At 39.8% G+C, this 26,073-nt stretch overlaps 1 protein-coding gene across 1 annotated transcript in view; it reads left to right on the top strand.

Moving 5' to 3' along the window:
- cntnap2a (contactin associated protein 2a) overlaps window positions 1-26,073 on the top strand; it is a 317,507-nt gene that overhangs the window by 254,733 nt on the left and 36,701 nt on the right. The window contains exons 16-19 of the mRNA XM_069705533.1: window positions 5,215-5,371; window positions 7,797-7,924; window positions 19,524-19,694; window positions 25,726-25,944. Of these exons, the coding sequence (XP_069561634.1) occupies window positions 5,215-5,371; window positions 7,797-7,924; window positions 19,524-19,694; window positions 25,726-25,944 (675 nt within the window). The remainder of the gene's footprint in view (window positions 1-5,214; window positions 5,372-7,796; window positions 7,925-19,523; window positions 19,695-25,725; window positions 25,945-26,073) is intronic.

The following is a 26,073-nucleotide window of genomic DNA, read 5'->3' as shown; positions in this document are numbered from 1 at the left end:
GTGGCTCGTACCTGGTAGATGGAACTATTTTGGTTTCACCGCCGTCAAGGTTTCAAGCAAGCTGAGCCGATACTAAAAACTTATGTGAAAACACTACAGACTACTGATTGGTCAAAGGCAATTGTCACCAGTGACCTGCACAAGCCCATCTTTGCCAAGCTACTGTAGCGACCGCAATGTTTTTTTTTTTTTAATTATTATTATTCAGTGACTACTCAATGCACATCTATGTAAATGCATTCTTATTCTTATGTCTGGACATGGTCTTGAAAGTTAAGGTGTTGAACTATGGGGTTTACTCTGCTCAGTCCTAATGTAAACGCTATGGGTACCATCTCGAGTGAAAAGCTGTGATCTTTCTGATCTGAAACAAGTATTCTGGACACCAGAAGATCAAAATGCTTGCTGAGACATCGATGGTTGTGAGAGAACAATGAAACTGTATGATCTTTTATCACTCACACTTTCCTGGTTATCTTTGCTGTCTTTGTGTTGCTGTCATTATTCTTATCACACGCGCCCCCCCTTTATCTCTCTCTTGCTCCTTCTCTTCCATGTGTCTTTGTCTTTCCCTCCACTGCTCTATCTGTCTTGGCTTTGGAGGGGAGAGTATGAATCAGTATAAAATACAGCATGCATGATGAAGATGTCGACATTAACCTCTCTGGATAAGAGTGGAGATAAATGGGGGTGTGAGTGTGTTTGTAGGTGTGAATGTGTGCATATTTTTTGTGTTGCTGACGTAACAGATAGATTAACCCACCACAATAAGTGGTGTGGTGTGTCTGTCCCTGAGGACAGAGGAGGAACACAACCTCAGGCCTTTTCAATCTGTCATGTCTGTTTTCCGTTTTCCACGTTTGTTGAGGGATTTTGGCTACAAAAGAGAAAAAAAAGGGAGGAGGATGGATGAAGAGAGTAAGATTATAAAGATGAGACAAACATTCATCATTCACAACAATCATTCATTACTGCTTGGATATTATTTGCATACTGTAGTGCGGCTTATTTTTCTACCTGCCTCTATATCATTTTACTCAGGACAGGAACAGACAGAACAGGAATAATGCAACACTTCTACTACAAAGTGGCAAAAGACTTTAGAGTCTAACAATCAGCCAAATTATCAACCACATTATGACAGCATGTTACTTTTTCAGGTATTACAGAATGATTGTCAATAAAACATAAATAGTGATCATAAAATATCTAAAAAACCCAGATTTTCCTTTTATGTGGTAAACACAGCAGTGCAAATCCCAAGACAAGACATACATGTATATCGTGAGCATTTATTTATATGTGTTAGACCCATCAGTAGGGCTGCAACTAATGATTACATTACATTACATTAAATTTAGCTGACGCTTTTATCCAAAGCGACTTACAATAAGTGCATTTCAACCATGAGGGTACAAAACCCAGAACAAGAATCAAGAAAATACAATTTCTTCAAGAAAGCCAAATTACAAAGTGCTATCAGTAAGTGCCATTTTAAGCGCGACTAAAGTTCTACTATTCAAGGTATGATTGATAATGATTATTTTCCTTATCATTTAATCATTTAATCTGGCAATCATTTTGTCCATTAATAGATGAATGTTTGGTCTTTACAGTACAATGGTGCAGAAATGTTAACCAACGTTTCCCAAAGCCCAAAATGCAACTTAAAATGTCCTCTTTTGTCTTGGTCAACATTTCACACAAAAAATATATATATATTCTGTTTATTATCACAAGGGACTAAAAGTACCAGAAAATCTTCACATTTAAGAGGTTGGAGTCAAAGAATTTTAGCATTTGTCATTTAAAAAAAAAAATCAATCCAAACGATACTCCATTTTCAAAATAGTTGGATCAACGAATTGACTGAGTAATTGTTGCAGCTCTAGCCACCAGGCCTAACCCAGCATTTTATCAAATTCATAGCAGAATAGTTCTTCTGTTTTCTCTCTGTAATGTAATGCTGTAATTACACAAACGCATAATGCTACCACTCTTAATACTAATCATACTTCAGTGGGACTTATGATAATTACTGTGCACCTGCTTTTTAAACCCAGGCTTTTGTACATTAGAACACACCCTCTCTATTCCTATCAAAACACGCACATAAAAAAAAAACAACCATGCTGCTGAGCCTCCTCTTGGCAGTGCCCTCTCTCTGCGGCCCTCCACGTGAACTCTCTGCCAGTATGATTCTATCTCTCCTCCCTCACATCTTCATCCATCCATGGTATCGTGTTCTCATCTACCCCTCCACCCTCTTCCCTCTCTTTCTCCACTCCTGACTTTGTTTGTTTTGGCAGAGCAAACCGAATCACACGAGAGACTTAAACTGGCACGATCCATTCTGAAGCTCCCATTCCACCTGATGCCCCGCTTCACCACTTATTCTCTCCTCTCCTCACTCTGAAAATCAAGTTATCATATGGGTCAAGTGGGTGTTTTTTTGTACGAAAATCTCCTCGCTTGTCTGAAAAACTTTGGAGAGAATACTGGAATCAAGTGTGTCATGATAAGGCAGGGACAGTGAGAGGCCAAACAAGCAAGTGAGACAATGCGACTTTGGGCTTATGGGGAGCATGTATTTGTCCCTTTGCCTGAGACAAAAAACAAGGGGTCGTTTATTCAATGTGAACAAGACGACAAATTCATGAATGCAAAGAAGAGATTTATATTTTTTAAATTGACAAGTGTATTTTTTCTGATAAAGATAGCCTTCACCATCACCAGAATAAAAGATACAGACAATAGAATTACTACACATAATGTTAAATATCTGTTATCAAAAGGTTTTAAGCTAATACAACATAAACCTGACACCGCTGTGGCATTTTTCATCCTCATCTCTGTCCTCCTCCCTCTGATCATCATGTAGTAACTGCAGGCAGGTACTGCTGACAGAGACGAGGAAGAACCGGTTGTTTTCAGCCTCAAAGTCTCCAAGAATTCAAGTACTTTTCAGATCGGGTTAACAATTTGTTGTTAGCATAATAAACTCTATACATTTGTGTAACACAAAATGGGTGTGGATTAAAAGTGGGCACTGACATATCTCTGAAAGTTTATGTTCTTCTCATGGAACAGGTGGCTGATAACATACTCCTCCTCTCTCTCTTACTGCCAAGTCTTCCCCATTTTCTCCGCTGTGGTGCCTGCTGTATTTGTGTGTGTGTGTGTGTGTGTGTGTGTGTGTGTGTGTGTGTGTGTGTGTGTGTGTGTGTGTGTGTGTGTGTGTGTGTGTGTGTGTGTGTGTGTGTGTGTGTGTGTGTGTGTGTGTGTGTGTGTGTGTGTGTGTGTGTGTGTGTGACAGCTCTGCCCTTGTATAATGAGTAACCAGCACATAGAGCAGTGGACTGATGAGCACAGAGGAAAGACTCACTATTTTAAACCAGGCTTCAAGTGCTTCCCCCACTTCAGGTCCATGTTGTGCATTATCCGACATAATTATCATAGATTCCATTATCACCGCAATAATAAAAATGGCTTGCTTTCAATAATAACAAAAACACAGATGTATGTCTGCATTTATCCATTGTTTCCCTTATTACAGCGTGCACTCAGTACAGGCCAGGCCGTTATGTTGCTTTTGAGAATCATAAATTTGGAGCTGTTGGATGCAGGAACATTTTCAGTGATTATGGGGTGTTGCTTGTAGAAATTGGTTTGCCCTAAGGCTTTACCTAATATTTCTTCCCTAGCCATGGTAGAGCTGGAAGGAGCATACCAATACTCTTTTGCCTTTCAGCTTCAAGGACAATGACTTGACTCGTTTGCTTGGTTGTGAGTCGGGTGGTGTTTCTGGAGGCGGGGGGCTAAACTGTGTTGACCGTGGTACGGGACCACTGGGCTCGATGCTCACTAGTATAGTAGCACATCAACAATACACACACACACACACACACACACACACACACACACACACACACACACACACACACACACACACACACACACACACACACACATGTACTTGTACACACAAAGGGAGAGGATTGTGAAGTCTCTTGTGGAGGCACTGTTAATCCCATTGACAATGGCTTGTCTGAACAGTGGCTTGAAGAGAGATGAGGCTAATTCTCTTTATGAGGGCAATAAACCCACAGGTCACCGAGATCAAACACGCACACATATACACTCATAATATACTATATAAACACACACACACACACACACACACACACACACACACACACACACACACACACACACACACACACACACACACACACACACACACACACACACACACACATACATACACATGCATCTGTAACTTCTTCCTGGAGTTTAGCCCCAGCTCAGAAAATCTAAAGTGCAATAATACAGTATATCACACCTCTCAATGCAATTGTGCTGCATCAAAAGTCTGCCAATGTACCCCTCTGTAAGAAATGAGGCTCAGGAGATTTCATTGTCTCTGATGGAATTTGACAAAGCGATATTGACAATGCAGCTTATTTTCTTGGAATAAAGAGGGAAACATAATATTGTTTCATCCTCTCGCTGTTATTGTGATATATTGCCAGCCACAAGATATTTTCACCTATCTCTCTGCCTTGTTACTGTGCCATGCCAGAATACATTATCCAAGTCAACAAAAACAATATTGCATTTCTTATTGAAAAGCAGCCTTCCTTCACCTTTTATCCACTCATTATAACACACACAAGAAATTGCACACACATGCACACAAAGAAGTGTTTGTGTGTCATCAGATGCGCCCATAAGTACCTACATTCACAGCAACAATTAGATACACACGGGTTCACACACAGGATCACAAAAGATGGATGTTAATGCAGCACTGAAGCTGCTTTGATAGAAATCTAAATTCACAGGTGTGATCTGTGACTAAGTGTGCCTGCCAGTCTCAAAGGTATTTACCATCCAGCTGTGTAAAACATGTTTAGCAAATGAATGATATTCACCTGGCAGCTGTGAATTGTCAATATAATGCACATTAATGCAACAAAAGCGATTAATCACCTGTAATGGGAATGAGTTCAGACAGTTTAGAAAGACAATTGTATTGCCTTCACCAAAGTTTGTGTCTTTGTTTCTCTCTCCTGTGAGGAACCCAATAAGCATTGTGGTACAAAGCCAAAAACCAGTAGGAACATTGGGGCATAGTGGGGATTATTTTCCTACTTGAAAAGAACTGACTTTTCTTTTCTTTTTTTTCTCTGTATGTTTGTGTTTGTTCCTCAGATGGGACCCCCTACACATGGTGGGTGGGCCGAGGCAGTGAGAAGCACTTCTACTGGGGCGGCTCAGGGCCCGGCATCCAGAAATGCGCCTGTGGCATCGACAGAAACTGCACTGATCCCAAGTACGACTGCAACTGCGATGCCGACGCCAAACAATGGTGAGTCAGACTGTCACAAAATAATTCAGCTCATACACATAGTTAAACCGGGACTGTGTTCCTCACTGTTTCCGGTTTGCATTGATTTAAGCAGACATTTTGCTTATAAAATGTAGTCACAGCATCATATTGTATGTGGCTTTCAAGTTTCTTGGAGAAAGAATTTTCAGTTCATGTTTAGCTGGCAAGCTGGACACAACTCAATCTACAAACAAGTTTCAATATGTGACCGTTAGAAATAAGAAACTGCTTTTGTCCACATATTTCTGAAAAACAAGAACCCATTGTTTCAAAAATTACAAAGACTTTCGAGTGACAAGTTTACCATTTTAATGATGATAAACTGTAAATGTGTGTGCTAAAGTGGAAAGCATATCAACAGTAACTAAGGTGGACAAAGGTTAGTGATGGTCAATTACAGTCACTAATGAGGGGGAAAATTACTGAACAGATTTGTTCTCTTTGCCTTACCTTTACAAAATGTATTGAGTAATTGTTTTAGCTGCTGGGATCTGCCCAGTATCACCACTCGTCATTTACTATTAGCATGGCAGGTGTCACAAAAAGTTAAGAGTTGTACTCAAACTTCCTCAACAGATATTCAGGGACGGATAGGTGTTTGTCATTCAGTTAACCCACCCACAGATTTTCTCAGCCGATCGGATGAACTAGTCGAACTTTTAGTTTTCTCTCACAACATTGCATAGTTTTCAAAGTATTACATTTCAGATCTTCAACTGAAATACTTTCGGTTTAAAATGATGTGAAGATCATTGTGCGTATTAAGTGCCTATTATGTGTCATAAGTACAAGTGCTGTTATAGACAACTTCATCTTGGTTGACATTTACAAGTGAAACATTTCTGAATGCCTGCATAACCCACACAAGGAATATATTGCCTGAAAGCCTGCAAAATTATGATATGACTGCATGAAGGTATACTGATGTAAATTTTGATGAAACTAAATATGTCACTACTGCTCATGTTTGCAATAACCTGTCAGTACAGGATCTGCCTCAGCTGGACAACCTGATGAGGTGTCTAACTTCAAATGCTAAAGTGACTGAATGATGAATGCCGTCATCAATGATGTGTTTATTTAAGAGGGTCGTTTGCCTCCAGAACCAACAGTTTGTGTTTCAAAGCTCTTTTAGCCAGCTGATGGATATTCTCATTAAACCTGTTTGCATCGCTGTCTGTGGGCGTGTGTGTGCATGTGTGTGCATGCTGTTTGTTTGTGAGTAATTACTGAGTGTTAGCAAGAAGAGGAGCTTTCAATTTCTTTCATGTCTCCCTCCTCATCTCTAAAAACTGATGAGATTACAAATAACTCTTACACTGGCTCGTTCTCTCTATTAATATTGTGTGCATTAATGTCTCATTGTTTGGCTGAGTGAGTTTTTGAAATATTACCAATATAACTGTTTCCAGTCATTACCCTTACTTTTGGCAGCACATATATACACACACACACACACACACACACACACACACACACACACACACACACACACACACACACACACACACACACACACACACACACACACACACACGCATGTATACACGCGTGCTTACTCAGCAACACACATGCATTCGATCTTTCACTGACTCATTTCCAAACAGCAACAACTGGGAATCAATTGACGTTTATAAAGAATTTGTAATATCCTGCTTAAATTTATTGCCATTTTGAAAGATGTTATTGTAATATTTAACATTTGTAGTACTGTTACATTACTGTCAGTGGTCTAATTAACATGATAGCAAGATAATATATGGAGTTGCTGTATTATTTATGATTGTATTGATATCATGTTCTGCTTTTAGCTGATCGATCAATTCTGTGGATTTTATCTCATTTTCATACACACATTCACACCCTTCACCCACGCATACTGTAATAGCATAAATGAAACAGATATCCATACCTGTGCACAGTCGCCCACGACGTTAACAGCATGCTTGCAAGTGCCGACACTACATATTTTTCCATATACCTATATTGTATGATGTATGAACAACTGCTATGCCTTAAGAAAGGTTATTATACACATGCAGCTACCATATGCTATACACAATGTTTCTCTCTCCTGGGTCAGGGGACATTTTTCATCTTCAGTTTGAGCCTTCCTTTCTTCATTTCAGAATCAAAAGCTCTTATCTGAGTGGTCACGGCTTAAAGGCAAGTAATTGTTCATGGAACGCTGTGTTGGCGCAGTTGTGAATAGTGTCAGCCAGTAATCACGAATGTTATTCTATTTTATTTATTTGAGATTAATAAAGTCTGAATTAAACCGAATCAGAAAATGTAGAAAGTACAAGAAGGTTTTCTGAGCATCGAAAGATGGAGAAATTGCAACGTGAAAAGACTTCTTTCTTCTGTCTGCTTGCTTTTTTTTTCTCTCTAACTCATCTTACAGGAGAGAAGATTCTGGTCTTTTAATTTATAAAGAACACCTGCCAGTCAGCCAGGTTGCCGTGGGTGACACCAACAGACCGGGTTCTGAGGCCAAACTAAATGTCGGACCACTGCGTTGCCAAGGAGATGGTAAGTGTTACGTCATTATAACATCTGTACTCTGCTGTGGAGGGTTTATCGTCAGTTTTAGCAGCCGTCTAAACCTTCCTGAAGGACGGACAGCTTGTGTGATGTATTAAAACCACATCAACGTCAAGAATGATGATCAAAAACTGAACGTGAGCTAAAAGGCGTTGAATGAATTAATGATATTTGAGCTTCATACAATTTATTAGCAGAGGTTCAGATTATATATTCATTGTTTTTTTTTGTTTAACAATATAAAATGTTTACCTGTGTCAGGTTCTCCTTTATGAGGAATCTGAATTCAAAAGGTATTTGAGAAAAAGAAAAAAAAACTAATGAGCAAAGTCACTATGAGCTCTAGAAAACAGAGGTTTTACCCTGTTGTCTTACAATTAATAGACTAGGTGCTTCATTGATTAATCAAGAAAATCATTTGGCCGATAATGAATAATTGAGAGTAAAAAATAATTGTTTCAGCCCTTATACAACAGATAGCATACAATAATTAGTTTCAGTGAAATATTCATTTTGGTTTCAAATTAATTATTTTTATTATAAAGACATTACACGTTGGTACGACATAATACCCGGACTAAGGATTCTTTGCAGGAGCTGCCATTGAAATTGATTTGTGAAAACTCCTGATCTGATTTAGCTCATTTAAGACCATTCACAGCACTGAAACATGTGGAACAGACAGCAGGGTGCTCCAAGAAGAAGAAGAAGTTGAAAGACAGACCAGTCATGTAACCAGGAGCTCTATCACACTGTGCTTTTTGAGTTGTCAATAAGATCTTAAAAGTGAACTTCAAACCGGAGAGGAGCCGACACAGGATGGGGGAAAACTGGTGTGAGCATTCTGGATTAGCTGCAGGTGTGAGCGGCACCTTTGAGTTGAGTCAGGAGGAGTGCAGTTACAGTGGTCTAATTGAGAAGAAATATGTGCGTTAATGACCTTCTCCAAGTCAGCCACGGAGAGGAGTGGTTTCATTTTCAAAATAATCCTCCGCTGCTTGTCGAGGCCTGACTGCATAACCTTTGCGAAGGGCTCACCACAGGTTGAATCAAGAGAACATCTCCAGTCTCTTTAATACAAGCTCGTATTAAATTCCCCTTTTGACACCACGTGTAGGTTTTGAACAATCGGGGGGAGCAGAGGACTTTTTTTTTTAATATAATGTTAAGTTTTAGGAAACTCCTGGACTAACAGTCAATGGTACAGCTGCAGATTTTGGAAATAGTTGTGTCTGTTACAGTAGAATAAATGCATGTGTATTTTTACCTTGTAGAAGACGTGAGTCTGTTGTATTTACAACAGAGCCCTCCAGGCCATACATGATATTAGCACGTATGAATTAAGCATGTACGGTGAGCCATAGTGGAATTGTCAACACATCAATTTCAGGTGATATCGTACAGAGAATGAATCGCAAAGATCTCAAATAAATACGATTGCATTATCCTGTAATTTTTGTCTGAACTGGTCATTTGTGACCCAGGGCATTGCTCTCTCTTACTTAATGCAGGGAATCAGCCTGAAACCAGATTGGAATATTAAAAAAGATTCAATTAAGACTGAATAAATTCGCTGAAAATTTAGGAATGCCAGGCAGGAACAATGTTAGAAGCTAAAACTTTGACTCATAATTTTGTGTGCTGAGGATGCATCCAAATGATACGTCCATCTATCTGAAAGAATGATGGGGGAGAACATTTTCAAAGTGTTGAGGCCCCTTTGCACTACAGTACTTTCCATCTCTACTTTTCTCAAGGCCTTTTCTTTACTTGGTGAAAATTACCCATAACAACTTAGCCAATGTCAGCTGACTTCATCACTCTTGATGTCTTCAGGTATGTAGTAGAAAAAAAACTAAAAGGTTTGTGTAGCGCAGGTGAGCAAAGTGCAAGGAATTGTAGAATGATAGACGACTACATTTGTACACTCACAGTTCATGTACTACCTGAATTAAGTATTTTATGTGGCAGGTTTGTAACGAGTAATTTGCTGCAGCTGCAGTGGGAGGTGAGCGCAGATAACTTTTATGTCACTGACGTGTTAAAAATGATCCTCACTTAAAGCAAGTAAGCACTAGATGGTATTCTTCCTCACTCTGTGGAAGCATCTTACAGCGTTATCAGCCTGCGGTAAGTGTGTCTCACCATTGCCCCAGTTACACCACACTTATGGTGTACATTGGCAAGCCTGTGTTTCAATACACCAACTATATTTGTTTAGGGTGATGAAAACAGAAATTCCAGAGGTTGTGAGGAGTTTATTCTGTCACCAAAAAGTGTAACTATGGTGTAGTCACGAAGTCTATTTTTCATTGTTTTACCCTAAGAAATTATAGAAATGGTAATTTATGCAAACATCAGAAATCAAAAGGAGGGAAGAAGGGAAGGAGCATTTTTTTCTTAACTATCATCACTCTTTTCATGTGGACGAAATGTTGCCTATTTCTTTGTGCCGAATCCCAGTGGAATTTAAGCATTATCAGTGTGTTTTAGACTGTGCAATACATTCAGACATAGTTAGCAAAACCTTTGGAAAGTAACAAACCTCTTTTGACTGTTTGCCGTGGATGGTTTTAATCAGGTCTTAATTAAAAACTATCATAAGAGCGAACAAGAGAAAGCACTTCATGCATAGCGGAGTACAATTGGGCACATTGTTATTCTGGGTTTGCACCGAGTGTGAAAATAACACATTGCGCCAATTCACTCTTTGCAAATCACTCAGAGAAACCGTGGCTTTATCTTGACTGTCATTCTGCTGCGGTATATTATTAGTAGTATATGTGTGGTATTGTGCACTTCCGCGTATGTGTGTTTTCCTGTCTGTTTGCATTTGTGCTAATGTATGTGTGTGGCCAGATAAATGGAAAGTCTCTGAACTCAGATCAGATATTTTCCATTGAAGCACTCATCCTCTCATCCTTTTATTCTGTTCAGTCAAGTCCCTTTAGTTTAGGCTGCTTCTCAGGTAAACATCGGATGTCAGACACTGCAGACAACACACACACACACACACACACACACACACACACACACACACACACACACACACACACACACAAACACAGAGGCAGTTTAATCCTTGATGTTTCTCTTTCTGTCTATTCTTCTAATCAGTGTTGGCACACTGCTCTCTGTGGGACTCCGGGTCAGCTGGAAGACACATACAGATTCTGCAGCACTATGATATTGGCACTTCTCTTCCCATACAACTCATGACCCTGTGCGGTTTCACTTTGTCCTGAACCTGTCTGTCAGTCCTGCAGCGTGGACTGAGTCTGTCTGGTCAGCATGGATGTATTGCATCACATTCCTGATTGCTGCTGTTATACTTGTTAAATGAAAAATGTGTCATTCTGAATCTTTATTTGGCTTTTATACAAAGTCAAATAGATGATATTAAACGTATCCTAATGGTGTGAATTCACAGAACCATAGCAAGTAGCTCCCATTACGAGGGGATATTCAGTGGCTGCAGCCTTTGTTTTTTTATGTAAGCCTGCAGACCATTTGTGTCTTAACATCAGAAAATCAGCTTGGAGATGACACGAGCTGATGCTTGAGAGCTTGTCTAGAAATGTAATTGTCCTTCTTCACAAAACCACATTCTGCATGTCTTCTCTTCTGTATGATTTGTCAGGTCTGTGCTTCAAATTGATGCTTGTGAAATGACAAGGCTCTGCATTGACTGACGTGGGTTGCTTTAAAACCGTTTTTCGCTGCCCCATGTACAGCCTGTTTGGAGGCAGCCGAAGGCTGTCAGGAGCCACGGGGTTGCTGTGTTTGTTTAATATGCCTCAGGCCAGCTATGAGTGTTTTCTCTTCACTCTTCTGATTGTGACCTGAACATAAAGCAGAGTGAAACGACAGTAAAAGGCAGCAGTGAATATTTTTCATTTCTGTTGTCCAATACAAATGATCAGATCTACAGGTGTGAGAGCGACCTTAATGTGATTCCAACTTTCTAAACGTGTTATCCATTGAGGGATGCAAACCACTTTCACATCCTCTCTATTTATTCTCTCTCCTAAGGAAAATTAGATTAAAACAGTATATAGAGAAAATAATGCTGCTATCTGCTCTGCAGACATTTTGTGGAAAGTAATATCCTTTGGTGAGGAAAAGCAAACACGGATTTAATCTTTACTGTAAGGCAGCCTGATGATTACAGTAATAAGGCTTCATAAACTATCTATTGACTGCTCATTTTTCATACTAAAGGAAACAATAAAATGTATAGCTACACGATCTCTGTGGCCTCTGTATTCTGCCTGTTTTACAGAGAGATAGGGCTGGATTTAAAGGAATATATCCATCTTTCATGCACTGAATTTTCCACCATCAATTTTACCTCTATCAGTCCATCCGTCCATGCATTTGGCAGACAGGAAGTGGCCTGGTTCTGTCGAGGGTGCAGAAACATGACAGAACGCCGTGCCCTTCCTCCTCTCTGGTGTCATGCTCATTATTGTCCCCTCATCAACAACCTGATGCTACTATTGCTAATGTCTCTTCATCACAGAGCTGCCAACATACAAACAAAATCATGATTTAATGACCCATGACATCACATCTGTTTGTGTGTGAGGGGTCTATCATGCAGCAATGTGGAAAACACAATTGATAAAGATGGATCCTTCTGTCACTTGGAGGGAGACATACTCTCTTTGTCATCGTCTGATATGCGTCTCTGTCCGTGCGAGGGACAAAGAGAGTTATCCTCTTTCATATTGAGTGGCCAAATTAACAAACTTTAAAATGAAGATGACTTTGAGGTATGTTTGCCATAGTGCTGGCCAAGACACCGGAACATGGAGCATACATTATACATTAGCCCATTAGGGCTTATTAAATCTATATTAAAAATTTCACACGTGAATAGGTACTCTGTGTATGATTGATGCTTCTCATACTGTGCATGGAGCCCTGTCTCAGTAAGAGCAATGACGATTGGCTGCCATATAATGGGTTTCATAGGCAAATGACTAATGTCTTGAGCAGTCAGGAAAAGTTTTAGTAAGGAGGTACTTATGTGTTGATGTGTATGCGCACATGCACACTTCTTTGTGCGTGTTTCTGTCTCTTTTTTTATGTGTTAGCCACAAGACCAAGTATGACTTCAACTCTGTGTGTGTGTGTGTGTGTGTGTGTGTGTGTGTGTGTGTGTGTGTGTGTGTGTGTGTGTGTGTGTGTGTGTGTGTGTGTGTGTGTGTGTGTGTGTGTGTGTGTGTGTGTGTGTGTGTGTGCGTGTGTGTGTGAGAGAGAGAGACTGTGTTTACGTGTTTCAGCATTAATGAAGCCCATTTCCATGGCTAGTTTAATGGCAGCCTATACAGTTGCAAGCAGGCTAAGAGGAATTAGTCACATTTATTGATGTTAAAAGGGTTTGGACATTTTAATTGACAGAAAGGAAAATAAAAGATGGAAAATGAAGCAAAGCTGGGCATACTCATTCGACTATCTTGATGTCGTGAGACAGTCTTGGCCTCGTGACTGGCCACAAATACAAGCGTACATGGATCACCTGTGACAGTTCAAAACTAATGAATTGCTTTGTACCCATGTGTCACTGCTCATATGCCTGTGTGCTTGTAAGGGATGTTATTCTAACACTGAGCGTTTGGTGAATCTCCTCGTGTGTGCCATTTTGGCCCATCCATCAACCAATTTGGAATTTACAAAAGGATCTGGACCCTTTTCTAAATGAGAAATTGCAACTTAGAATTTTTAGTAAACTTGCAAAAAATATAAGTTTTTGTAATGGAAGTATATCATGATATCAGATAATTAAATATATAACACAATACAGTGTGCAAAAAGTGAAGAGGTCTGAATGTAATCTAGAAGGGCAGTCAGGCTGCGCAGACCTCCGCCAAGGCCAACTGTCCACTTTTCTATGATACCAAGCACTGTGGCGATGCAAATAATGTACCTGTTCTGTACATTGAAACCAAGCTGTCCCTGAGTGCTGCATAGCAACTGCTTACTGTATTAAGTTTGAGCAAGTCCATGTGTACCCAGAGGATTACTGGTAGCAGTGAATGTGTGTAGTTCAAGAATTGCCTGTGTTTTTTATTAGGCCAAACACCCAATTTCACAATGTCATTAAAAAGTAAAAAATGATTTATGACTCAACCTTGTGATTCGGATCTGCTCCAAATTTCATAGGTCCTTACTTTGCCCCGACTGCATTCCTCCACCATGTTTCATAAAAATCGGTTGGTAGTTTTTTACATAATCCTGCTGACAGAGAAACAAACAAACCGCACTGAAAACATAAAGAAACCTCTTTGGTGGGGAGAATAGCATTATTCTTATTCTTGCCCTAAAGCTAGGTTTATTCATCCCCTTTGGTAATTTTAAAGCTTTATTATGACTCTAATAAACAAAACAAAAATGTATGAGGTATTTGTTGGTCGTGGCATTCTGGCCTTATTTGTGTTTTTTTTTGTATATGGGTTGTATGACTGTCTGATTAGGACTTTTTCTTGTGATCAGATTAATATTAAAAAAAAGAGAACTTTCTCAACGAGACCTGGTTAAATACCAATGACATAATAATTACACATTAAAAACAACATTAAACCTTACATCCACAAAAAAACACGTTTTTATTTGCACTGTAAGGAAGGTTAATAGAAATTATTTGAAAGAAAATAAAAAATTAAATGATTCTAATTTCTCTTTCCTTAAAGTCACCTCTCAATACTGTAAAAATGCCTCTGTGCTCTGAAGGTTTCATGCTAAAAATGTATGACAACCAGCTTAATTACCCAGGGATTGATAAAGGCTTTGCGGATCTCAAATAAATGAAGCAAACTAATTACCTGAAGATTCAAATGGTACATTTACTGTGGATATACAGCACCTAGACCATGAAATGACATGCTTTAGATGGCTTAGTTACACTAAATGAGATGAAACGCAGGTCTCGGTGGAAATTTAAAAATGAACGAGAAAGAAATATGTGCTCGACGTGTCACAGTTCAACACATTGCAGAACCACAGTATACAGTTGAAGTGTTTTGAACAATATCTGAGCCACCTCAGGGGCACTTTGCAAGTCAGAGGTGTGACCCTCCAGGAGAGGTGCCGCTGGTTCTCTTGTTAGACGAGGTTATTCTTAGTCCTTTCGTGAAAAAAACCTCCCAACCACTTCAACCTGAATTGTGTAGCAGAATAAGTCACAAGTGGAAAAGTTAAATTAGATGGCACAGCATGTATTTACTCCAAAAAAAAACTTAGAAATAAGTGCTCCAGGCCTGAGATCTTAAATGTCATGAATTTCCAGTGATATTAAATGTCACTCCGTGCGCACACATGCAGCTTATGTGATGAGGTTATTAATATGACGTAGTGTGGTTGGAAGAAGTGTCGTCGTCTCCGCTCGCTAACAGTGTGCACATATAATGTGTTTGACATGTGTGACTGTGTGTGTGTGCCTGAAATTGTCCGTGTTAATGACCTGAGACAGTGCAGTCAGTCATCCTTACCATCTGTTGGTACTGGCGTATGACCCATCTGGTCAAGCACAAGACAGATGAATCATCTAGTTGGCTTCCAGACCCAAACTTCACCTCCAACTAGATCTCACATCATGTCAGCCTCCACAGTTCAGTGGGCCTGATTTTTTTTTTTTTTTTTTTTTTTTTAACACATGTCCCTCTCGGCTAATGTAGAGGTCAACAGCTGTTTGCAGTGTTTCATGTAACACCATGTTTCAGTTAAATGAGTTGATGGATTATAGTAGACAACACATTAAAGAATACACATAAAAAGAACCCATGTTCATCATAATATTTTTCTATACTGATACCCACAGGGAAATCAAGTTGTGTTGTGTGCTTGAATGTGATTTAAACACCTTGTTTTCAGGTTAACCATGTTTGAAATAGAAAGTCCTCCAATTCATACAACCATACAGGTCGTTTGTTCCTCTTAAATACGACCCACAGTAGTGTTTCATTATTTAGTGCCCCTGGTTAGCTTTAGGCATAAACCCACTTGGTCAGGGTTAGGGGAATATATGGGTGTGGGTTGCAGTGATGCCTTGACCTATGTTGTGTGGTAAAGTTACTATTACCTTTATGTTAAGTTATGCTACCTTCATCGTCATGGCAATAGTAAACGTGGTTTTAAAAAACTGTCAGGAATCATAGTTAGAAATGGGAGGCAAAGTGCAGTCTCCTGCACCCATGTCGACTGTTGTATTGGAGCCATCCACCCGACTAACCTCCTTCTAACAAAGAAATACTCTCATTATATAGACGACAGCTGAACTCCATCACTTGTCCGGGACACCAGATTGTCGTTATTTATACGATCGCTACAGGTCGCCTGAATTTAAAACATAACTGCCGGTCGTAATAAGATCCTTGCACACAACGACCTACAGGGTGTTTTTCTTGGAGGAGGACAGTCTAATCCAACTCATCAACAATGGTGAAAAACTGAAACAATCCCATCCATGAAGCTATACTACTGGCATGGCTAACATTACTTTTTTTTTTTAAACCATCGTTCACACATCTTTCTCTTTGGACTGAGCTTCAGTGATCGTATTGCATTCTATGAATTTTCTCCTTAACAACAGTAGTCAGTGCATTTGGTATAATCGCCAAACTAAAACTAATCACCATAGTCATTGCACTATCAACCCAGAATTAACAAAATATAAAGCCAAATTGTGAGTTTAGTACTGAACATCCTTATCAGTATGTAGGTGGTGGGCACCGAGTGGATTTTGTATTGTTACATGCTGTTAACTGATGACGGTTTTAACCTTTGAAAGAAGTAAGATAATGAATATAAGTATCCCATTGTCCTATACTAAATAAAGCTTCTAGTGATCGAGTAGCTCAGCAACAGAGGACACACACGAACTGAAAGAACATGAGGAACTCTTGGCTCAACCCATATTATGCACAGTAGTGCACCACACAAAGAGCCCAAAGGCATCCACGAGGAGAAGTGACAACAAAATGAGGATTTCTGCATTACCTTGAGAACTAATTAGACAGAGGAAAAATGGCTTGTCAAGAAAACCACTTCAGATTCCATTTAAAAACAGCCTGTTTTGGAAGTGCCCTTCGCTAACCATTGACAGAGCTCCTAAACGGATTTCTTCTTTCTTGTTTCCATGTACTGTAAATCATCGGTGAACTAACATAACAGAACTTTGGTCTACAAATATATAGAAAGACATGAATGTCTTTCCTGAAGTCAGGATGTGGTGGATCAGCTTTTGAAACATTTGTTTTATAAACATTTCAATATGGGAGTGATAAATCTGCCACGGAGCCAATCCAACAAATTGCATCTGTGAGTCTGGCACAAGGGCAATCAGAGGTTTATGATTTGGCTTCCATCTTTATTCCTCTAACACTGTTTTCTCGCCAGCATTCAGTTTCTGTCAACCCCCTAATTTATTGTTGTTGTTTTCCTTTGGTTCTCCAACCATGGATCCATTTTGAGCAATTTTACCATCCTCCCACTCCTCTCTTTTTTTCGTCTTGTTGTCTTTCCCTCAAAAATGAGACTGGCCTCCGAGCTGTATTGTTATATCCTAGTGTCCGTCTTGTATATCTGTGTCAGCCTCCTTTCTCCTTGCTTGAAGCTCTTCTGGTCACATCCAATGCATACAAATAGATAAGATCTGTGTAGACAAAACGTTTTCTTGTTATCTGTGTAATTGTGATGTAATATATATGCCCTGTAATGTAGGGACTGAGTTTTCTTTACATAAAAGAAAACATTTTCAATATGCTCCACAGCTCAGCTCCATTTTTGGTTAAAATCTCATCATTATTCTGACTTTAAGCCCTGCATACGTTACAATCAAGCAACAGATTTTTTTTTGTAACTAGTCAGTGATTTTAGATATCAATGTCACTAACCAGGTGTCCCTCCTTTTCCTCTTCTACAATGGAACATCATAGTAAACACATTTGTTTCTGTGGCCTCTGCAGCGATCCTCGTTTAGTCCTGAATTAACCCTGTTCAGTAATTGGCTGTACCTTCCGTATAGACATGAAGAGTATACCCAACTTCAGACCCACTAATCACAAAGACAGCATCAGTAGGTGGTTGTCCGTGTGTGTGTGTGTGTGTGTGTGTGTGTGTGTGTGTGTGTGTGTGTGTGTGTGTGTGTGTGTGTGTGTGTGTGTGTGTGTGTGTGTGTGTGTGTGTGTGTGTGTTCTTAGCTGCTATCTTCCTTTGCCCCTGGTGACGGGATGTGAGGCATGAAGGAGAGGAGAGGAGCGCAACCCCGTCATTGGGGGGAACGCTTATCACACTGAAGCAGGAGACACATGCAAACACACAGATGCATGGACACTGGTGCACACAAACACGCAAACAACACATGAACGCATTTGCACACTTACATTAAATATACTCACGGTAGAAAGGAAGCGCAGCGGTGCAGAAATGATAACTCAGTTAATTGATTAGTTGCCTGGGAGATAATTAATCAGCTACAGTTTTATTAATGGATAAACATTGAGACAAATTCTCTGCACGAGCATCTCAGTTATGAAGATGTGCTGCTTGTCTTGGATTTGTATGAGTACAAATTGAATACCTGAGTTTTGGACTCAAACAAGACAAGCAGTTTGATGGCCGTTATCCTGGACTCGGAGAAGTTGTCATTTGAAGTGTTGTTGTTTTTTTCACTTTGACAACATCTTTTACTCACATCTTTTATGCACACACAGTTCTCACACACACATGTATTTCTCTCCTGTACACAGCTGCTCCTCTGTTCCAGAGTTATAGTGGAGGGTCCTCGGAGGCATCAAAGAGGTCTCACTTAGCTGATACCCCATTAGCCTTCACTTTTCCCTTCTTCCTCATACCCTCCACATGCCCCCACTCCTAGGTCTTCTTCCTCCCCGTCATCTGCCCTCTGCATGACTTTATACTCTGCTTTTTTTCCCCCATCCTTCCTTCAGTATTCTGTCCTGTCACCCGTGTCTGGCCTCTTTCCACTTCTCCTGTCTTCTCTTCCCAGCTCTCCTCTTCCAGCAGAGAAGTCACTTCATCAGCCACCGTCTGATAATTCATCAGCAGCTGTTTAGCGTGGTGCTACTTTGTCTTCATTAGCTGCCCCTGGTTTCCCCCCTTCATTCAGATGTCATTAGAAAAGTTATCAGAAATCCCGCAACATTTTGTCCACGTGTCCCTTTATCGGTCCTCTTTGAGATGAAAAGAAATTGTTTTTCTGTCATTCTGATATAATCAACTTTCTATTGAATGATATTGAAGTTGCAGGAGATTACGGGCTAAGTTAAAAAAAAACTTGATGTAGACAGAATTTTATGTGGTAAGGAGATATTAAACAAGCCACGTTAAAAAATAGACGTGAGATAACAATATTGCATCCAGAATAGATGGATGGCTCTCGAATTAAATAAATATGGATGCGCAGATATTTTTTAATTAAATGATTCCTGCAATGGATTTATTCTGCAGCTTGTCAGATCAGGATGGGTTATAATGTTTGCCACAGTGCTAATGGATGTTGGTGGATGTTGGAGAGGTGGGACGGCTCACAGTTTTAATTTATTTTGTTTGTGTTTTTTCACAGATAACTACTGGAACGCAGCATCATTCACCACCCCGTCATCCTACCTGCACTTCGCCACCTTTCAGGGTGAGACCAGCGCTGACATCTCTTTCTATTTCAAGACTAGCGCACCCTACGGCGTCTTTCTGGAAAACCTGGGCAACACTGACTTCATCCGTTTGGAGCTCAAATGTAAGATGCTTTTAAATGTGTACGATTCTCATTTCTGTGTGTCTGCCTCTCTTCTCTCTGTTAATCTGACTCTTTTTTTCAATCTCGTATGAGGTTTAATTCAGCAGTCCATCTGAGAGATTCAGTTGCAACCTGTCACACACTCAGAATGACATAGACACAAAGGCTGATGCTTGCACACACACACATCAGCAACAGTCATTTGCTTTCCTGATTATAGCACACGCTTTGTGTGATTGCAAGAGAGAGCAATCATTTATTTAAGGTAATTGGTGTGTGCAATGATTATGTCCATTATGAACCTCTGTTTAACCAAATCACCCATTTTCAGAGATGACAAACGCAAGCTCTCTCTCTCACACACGCACACGCACTCACACACGCACACACACACACACACACACACACACACACACACACACACACACACACACACACACACACACACACACACACACACACACACACACACACACACACACACACACACACAAACACAAACACACACATTGTCTCCCTATCTTTCTGTCTCTGGTTTTTTAATAAATAGTATTTCAAATAGAAGCATTTAAATCTCCTTTAAACCTTGCTGTCTTTTCTGCCAAATCAAAACCCAAACACGTGCAAACATGCACACACACACACACACACACACACACACACACACACTGACACACACTGAGTGACCCACTGCTGGTAGTGAAATTGGTAAATTCAGTGTAAAATTAAGCATTTGTTGTTTCACATAAACCAAGAAAAAAATAACTACAGCTCAAGTATTCATTTGAGATGGATATTGTTTGCACCATATCTTTTACACACTACTTTTTCAAAAATATTAGAGGTGATGTTTAATTAAATCGATATTCGGACTGTGATATTCGGACTACTAAAATTAACACAATAGAACCAGATAGACTCACCACTCCAGCGCTATATCTGAACACACAGACTCAGAATTATAACGTGCTTTAACTTAATTTCCCAAACTTTCCCAGGGGAAAAAGATCCTCTAGCATACTGTGATTTGCAGTTTCCACCGTAGGACCAAAGCCCTGGTACGATTAAGCAAACTAGGTCATTGACATATCAAAAGTGCCGCAGTCTCAAACTCCCTCTGTCTGTCGTCCTCTGCAAAAATGGGCAACGAAGCCTGAACTTCCTGGTCAGAAAACAGCAGTCAGAAAATCTCTTGCTGCTTTAATTATTGTTGGCCACAAACTACAACTAACACACTTGATCAATCAGCAACATTCAGTCTTCTTTGCTCTGAACTGAAAGCCTCTTAGCCTTCAGAAAATACCACCTCAATCAGGGAATTTTGGGGCTAAAAATATCCCCCCAGAACTTAATTTAGACTTTGGTCCTACTGGTGGAAATACAGGTAGGGAAAAGTCCTCAAAACTTTCCTGTTTGTGTTTTCAGACTGCAGAAGAAACAGTAATTTCAGGCTAAAGGTTGAATGATCTCTCCATACTGTGTGCTAATAAAAACATTCAATAACAGATTTGTTTTTCTTCTATTTTATCGGCTGTTTCCAAAAATGGAACTCGCTCTCCGAACCCAAGTATAGAAAGTCTGTACTGTATAGACACAGTCTCTAAGTCCTCTCTGAGACTTCTGATTGACATGTCATGCAGCCCGTTTCTATGATCATGTTCCAGTAGCTAAAATTAAATTCCCCGCAGCCACAGTGGAGCCGTTCTGATTGAGAGTTTTAAAATCCCGGGCTTTAGTTTAATCACAGAGCAGCATTGTGAACGGGGATTCTGGCACAGACTGCTTGTCAGTTGATGACTAATTGCACTCCATTGGGATTCGAAGATATTTGAACATTTGGTGTCAAAAGCGCTTGCCGACCATTTCCTGCTGATGCGCCTGACCCGCCATTTTGTGTCAAAATGTCAAGCAGTGAATAAACACTAAGTCGACAGGAGTTTTGAGCTAAAGTGCTGTCTAAAGCCATTATACTGAATAACATTATGTCACCTGGTTTGGGGTCTGAAAGCTCCATAAGCTTTGTATTTTCTTTCCTAACTCCTTCTTACAAATACACACCTATAAAGGCGGACATTTATTCTTGAAGGAAAAAACAATGTGCTGACACTATACTTTATATGCAAGTACTGTGAGAAATTTGCTAAAAGGGTTTGTCTTCCAAATGTACATACAAAAACCCCAAATATACAGTAAGTATCTGTCCAGTCACAGCTGCAGTGTCTATGTGTGTGTGTGTGTGTGTGTGTGTGTGTGTGTGTGTGTGTGTGTGTGTGTGTGTGTGTGTGTGTGTGTGTGTGTGTGTGTGTGTGTGTGTGTGTGTGTGTGTGTGTGTAGGCTTTCGAAATGCTCCCACATCGATTTCCTCTCTCCTCTCCCCTCTCCCTCACTATCATCTTGCATTTTGCCCCACAGCACACATTTAGACACACAATTGCAAAAGCAACTCGCATGCACACTCACACACCATAAACACACACATAATCTCTACCCTTTCGCTAGTGCGAAAGCTCTATCTGCTGCAATCCAGTCAGGGCATGAAATGACTAGCATTAAGCTAGAATAGCAGGAGCTCAAAGCACATAAACACACACACTGATACACATGTGGAAACTTGTACAAAGCACACATTACTGTGACCTCAGCAGACTCAAAGTCATCAGTTAGCCACCATTTCTCTTTGAATCTGAATAGTAAGAAGTAGGCATGGACACATTTGAGAGGCAGCACTGAAGAACTGAGTGAACTGGTCTGGTAACAGAACTGAGGACAGATAGAAAGATCCCTATGTACACAAATGCTTGACTTCTGGGATGTTCGGTGGCTCAAGGGAAGTTGCGTGCCCGATTCCATGTTTTGAGTTCTTAAGAGGCTGCATTTTCAGTGCCAGTCATACCCAAAGGTTATACACATTTGAGTTGGTATGCAGCAGTGAAATGTACTTTCCAACCACAGACTCCAACTTATAAAACTGTTTTAAACCTTTTTTTATTTTTTTATGTGAAGACCAGACACAAAGATGACATCTGAAGTTTAGCATTAGCCTGTGCATATTTGTCAGAAGTCTCCCTGACTTGTTACAGCAGTATCTAGTTAGTTCTACTAAGGAGAAAAGCAACCAGCCTCCACTAAGAAGATTTAAGTTTTTTTTTCAGACTCATCTTCAAAAAGCAGTCAGAAGTTAATCTTTATCTCACTATATCTGTTCTATGTACACACAGAGAGAGAGTGTCCGGATTCTTGGCAATTTGAGCTTGTGCTTTTTTTGCCTGATAAGCACAAGAAAGATTTAATTGAAGAGCCATTTTATCACAAAGAAACACAAGTTGCTTTAAAATCTTGCTTCAGCCTCAACAGCAGCAGGTTTGCTGTGGCACTCTGAGTTTGGCTAAAATACAGTTTCCATCCTTTAACAGCCGCCCCGCAAGTGAAAAACATCAAGCAATAGGTTAACTAGGCTAAGAATTAGCAAATGTAACAGAGAGGAAATCGAAGAGATAATACATCTGAAAATAGATGAAAAGCCCATATATGCACACCCACACAAGCAGTGATCTGTCACACAAAGACATTCACGGTCTCTTTCACTATTTATCATCATTCGCTTGTGCTGTGCTGAAACATAATTCAGAACTTGGCTCTTTCTGCCTCCATATTAAAAGATTAATAGGACAACAAATAGAAAAAATAAAAAATTATTTAGGCTGTTCTCCAGGCCAGTATACAAATATATCCACACATACCGACACAAAAGTACACTCACACACACATTTACACCTCTGATATCCATCACGGCTATGCAAATAGATGAGGCAAGCTCTGTACTCCCAGAGCACTTTGGTTTTTATTCCTGCCTGTAGACTGCAAGTTGTAGGACATACATCATGCTTTGCAATGGCACTAAAACAACACACAAATTGTCAAAAGCACAAGCTCACATGTCGCTCAGCGTTGCTATAGCAGCATTTCTCTGGCTTTGTTTCTGTTGTGAATAGACACAAAGAATGCTTTCAGCATCTAAAATAAGTATTGTGGCTGTTCTCTGCCTCGCAGGCCTGCTCTGTGCATACAGACATCATTAATTCAGTGTACTAAAGGCTGTCAGGGAGCTTAAACTGTGTCTGTGTGTTGTGTATTGGGGGTACTAACATGTTTAAGCACTTTTTTTTTCAGATTTATTCCAGGGGTTAGTACACTCAGCACATTCAGACAAGCTTTTACGAGGATGATTTCGGATTTTTGCATCTTAATAATGGCTGAAAAAAAGAGATTGAGGAGGAAAGTAAAGAAGGAAGGAACAATGGAAGGCAGGTTGTTAAGGGATGGGTCAGTGTGGGCAAGAAAGGAAGCAGGAATTTGGAAACAAATGGACAAACAAATAAGAATAAAGAAAAATGAAGGAAGGGTAGATGAAGAGAGGAATGCAGGGGAGGATAAAAGGAGGAAAGAAATGACAGAACAAGAAAAGGAACACAGAGAACAAAGTGTGAGAAAGATGAAGGAACAAACAAAGAGGAAAGAGAAGAAAAAGAAAAGGAGTTAAAGTTAATTACAAGGCTAAAGACTGGAAGAATAGGTGAATGATGAAACATTATTGGATGAAAGCAATATAAAAGGAGGAAAAGGCTGGGCAAATTGGCAAAGGGAAAAAATAATTTATTTATTTCCCCATCAACCACTACATAAAATTATCCATTCTTAATATCTAAGCCTAATGAAGCCATAATGAACCAGTAACATATAGAGCTATTTATCATCACTATTGCTGCAGCCCACGGGTGTTAATACCCACCATATGGCACCACCCAGAATGTATAGCCTTCATCCGGCAGTCTCCAGCAATATTAACAAACATTAAGAAAAAAAGTCAAATAAAGTTTTAATTTGTCAAATGTAAATGGTCTTTCGTGCAGAAAATAATGTCCTCATTGTTTTCTTATTGTTGCTTCATTCCCTTTATATATTAAATCAAAAAGAGTCAACGAGAATTAATAAAACAGTGACAAAGCACGTCTAGCAATTATAAAAGATTACAGACATACCACACAGCTTTAAAATATCTTCATATAAAACAATGTATTGTTTAGTATATATGATATTTTTGTGGAAGCTATTTATGTAACTGTTTTAAGATGAGACATAGCTGGAAATTAATAATAACATTAATCATTCTCTGCTTTTTTTTTTCCAACTTATTTTCTGTCATAACACACACACACAGAGTATAGATGCATCACTGTTCCCTACAGAAAGACATCAGACAGTGAGATCACCAACGCTGTAGCAAAAACATCTGTGATGGACAGGTGGCCGGGTCAGTCACGCAAACACAATAATTCAGAAATATCAGTGAACATTTTACCTGGTTGCGGTCCTGGGTGGTGTAGCAGTGCCCCCTTTTGGTCTGGTAAAATATGAGGCTATTCAAATGCAGAGTAGCAATACATTTTATGACAATCCTTCAGCTTTAATCCTCCATAAGGCATCCCAAACACACATCTAACCACACACAAATCCACCCAATTGAAGATAATGAAAATTAATCTTGCAGAGAAAAAAGGCCATCTTGCACTCCTTCTCTTCTCTTTCGGCCGTATACGCTCTCTTTCCTCTTTATTTATATAATTTCTCTTTTCATTTATTTTCAACTGTTTCATCTATTTTATTGTTCTTTTTTCACTGGTTGGCTTTAATCCCCATAACAAAACACAATGAAACCTTTTGAACAACAACAAAATAACACGAAACTGCAGCGATGCAACTTTATGTCATGCAAAACCAACGGTTCCTGGCATCTATCGACGACCTGTGAGATTAGCCCTGTCCAAAGCTGTGAGCAGTCGTGTATTGCAAAGCTGAAATCTATACGAGCCAAATGAATGGCCTTGAAACAAATGAGCCATTAGATTAGAATTTGAATGCATATCCACCTGCTGAGTGGACTGTGACTGAACAGGGAGTTATGGGTTTTTAAAAAGTTGTGATTTTATAAATGACCTTTGCAAGTACGATTTTTTTTCGCTCTTTTCGGCAGCTCCCACGGTGGTCTCCTTCTCCTTTGACGTTGGAAACGGACCTGTGGAATTATCAGTGAACTCAGCTATAGCACTCAATGACGACCAGTGGCATCGCGTGATGGCCGAGCGGAACGTCAAAGAAGCCGTCCTCCAGTTGGATCAAACCTACCAGGCATCTCAGCTGGCTCCTGCGCAGGGACACACACGGCTAGAGCTGTTCAGTCAGCTCTACGTGGGTAAGACACATAAACACACACACACACACACACATACACTCCCACATCATCTGAACAATTACCAACCCTCACGTGTAAGACTGACTCACGTACACACATTTGATTGCAATTTGAGCATATATTATCCGC

This window comes from Brachyistius frenatus, unplaced genomic scaffold (genome assembly GCF_029030835.1).
Source record: "Brachyistius frenatus isolate BFR_SWC_R1_liver_20210118 unplaced genomic scaffold, ASM2903083v1 Contig_57, whole genome shotgun sequence".
Classification (NCBI taxonomy): domain Eukaryota; kingdom Metazoa; phylum Chordata; class Actinopteri; family Embiotocidae; genus Brachyistius; species Brachyistius frenatus.
This window is presented reverse-complemented; position numbering and strand designations above follow the sequence as displayed.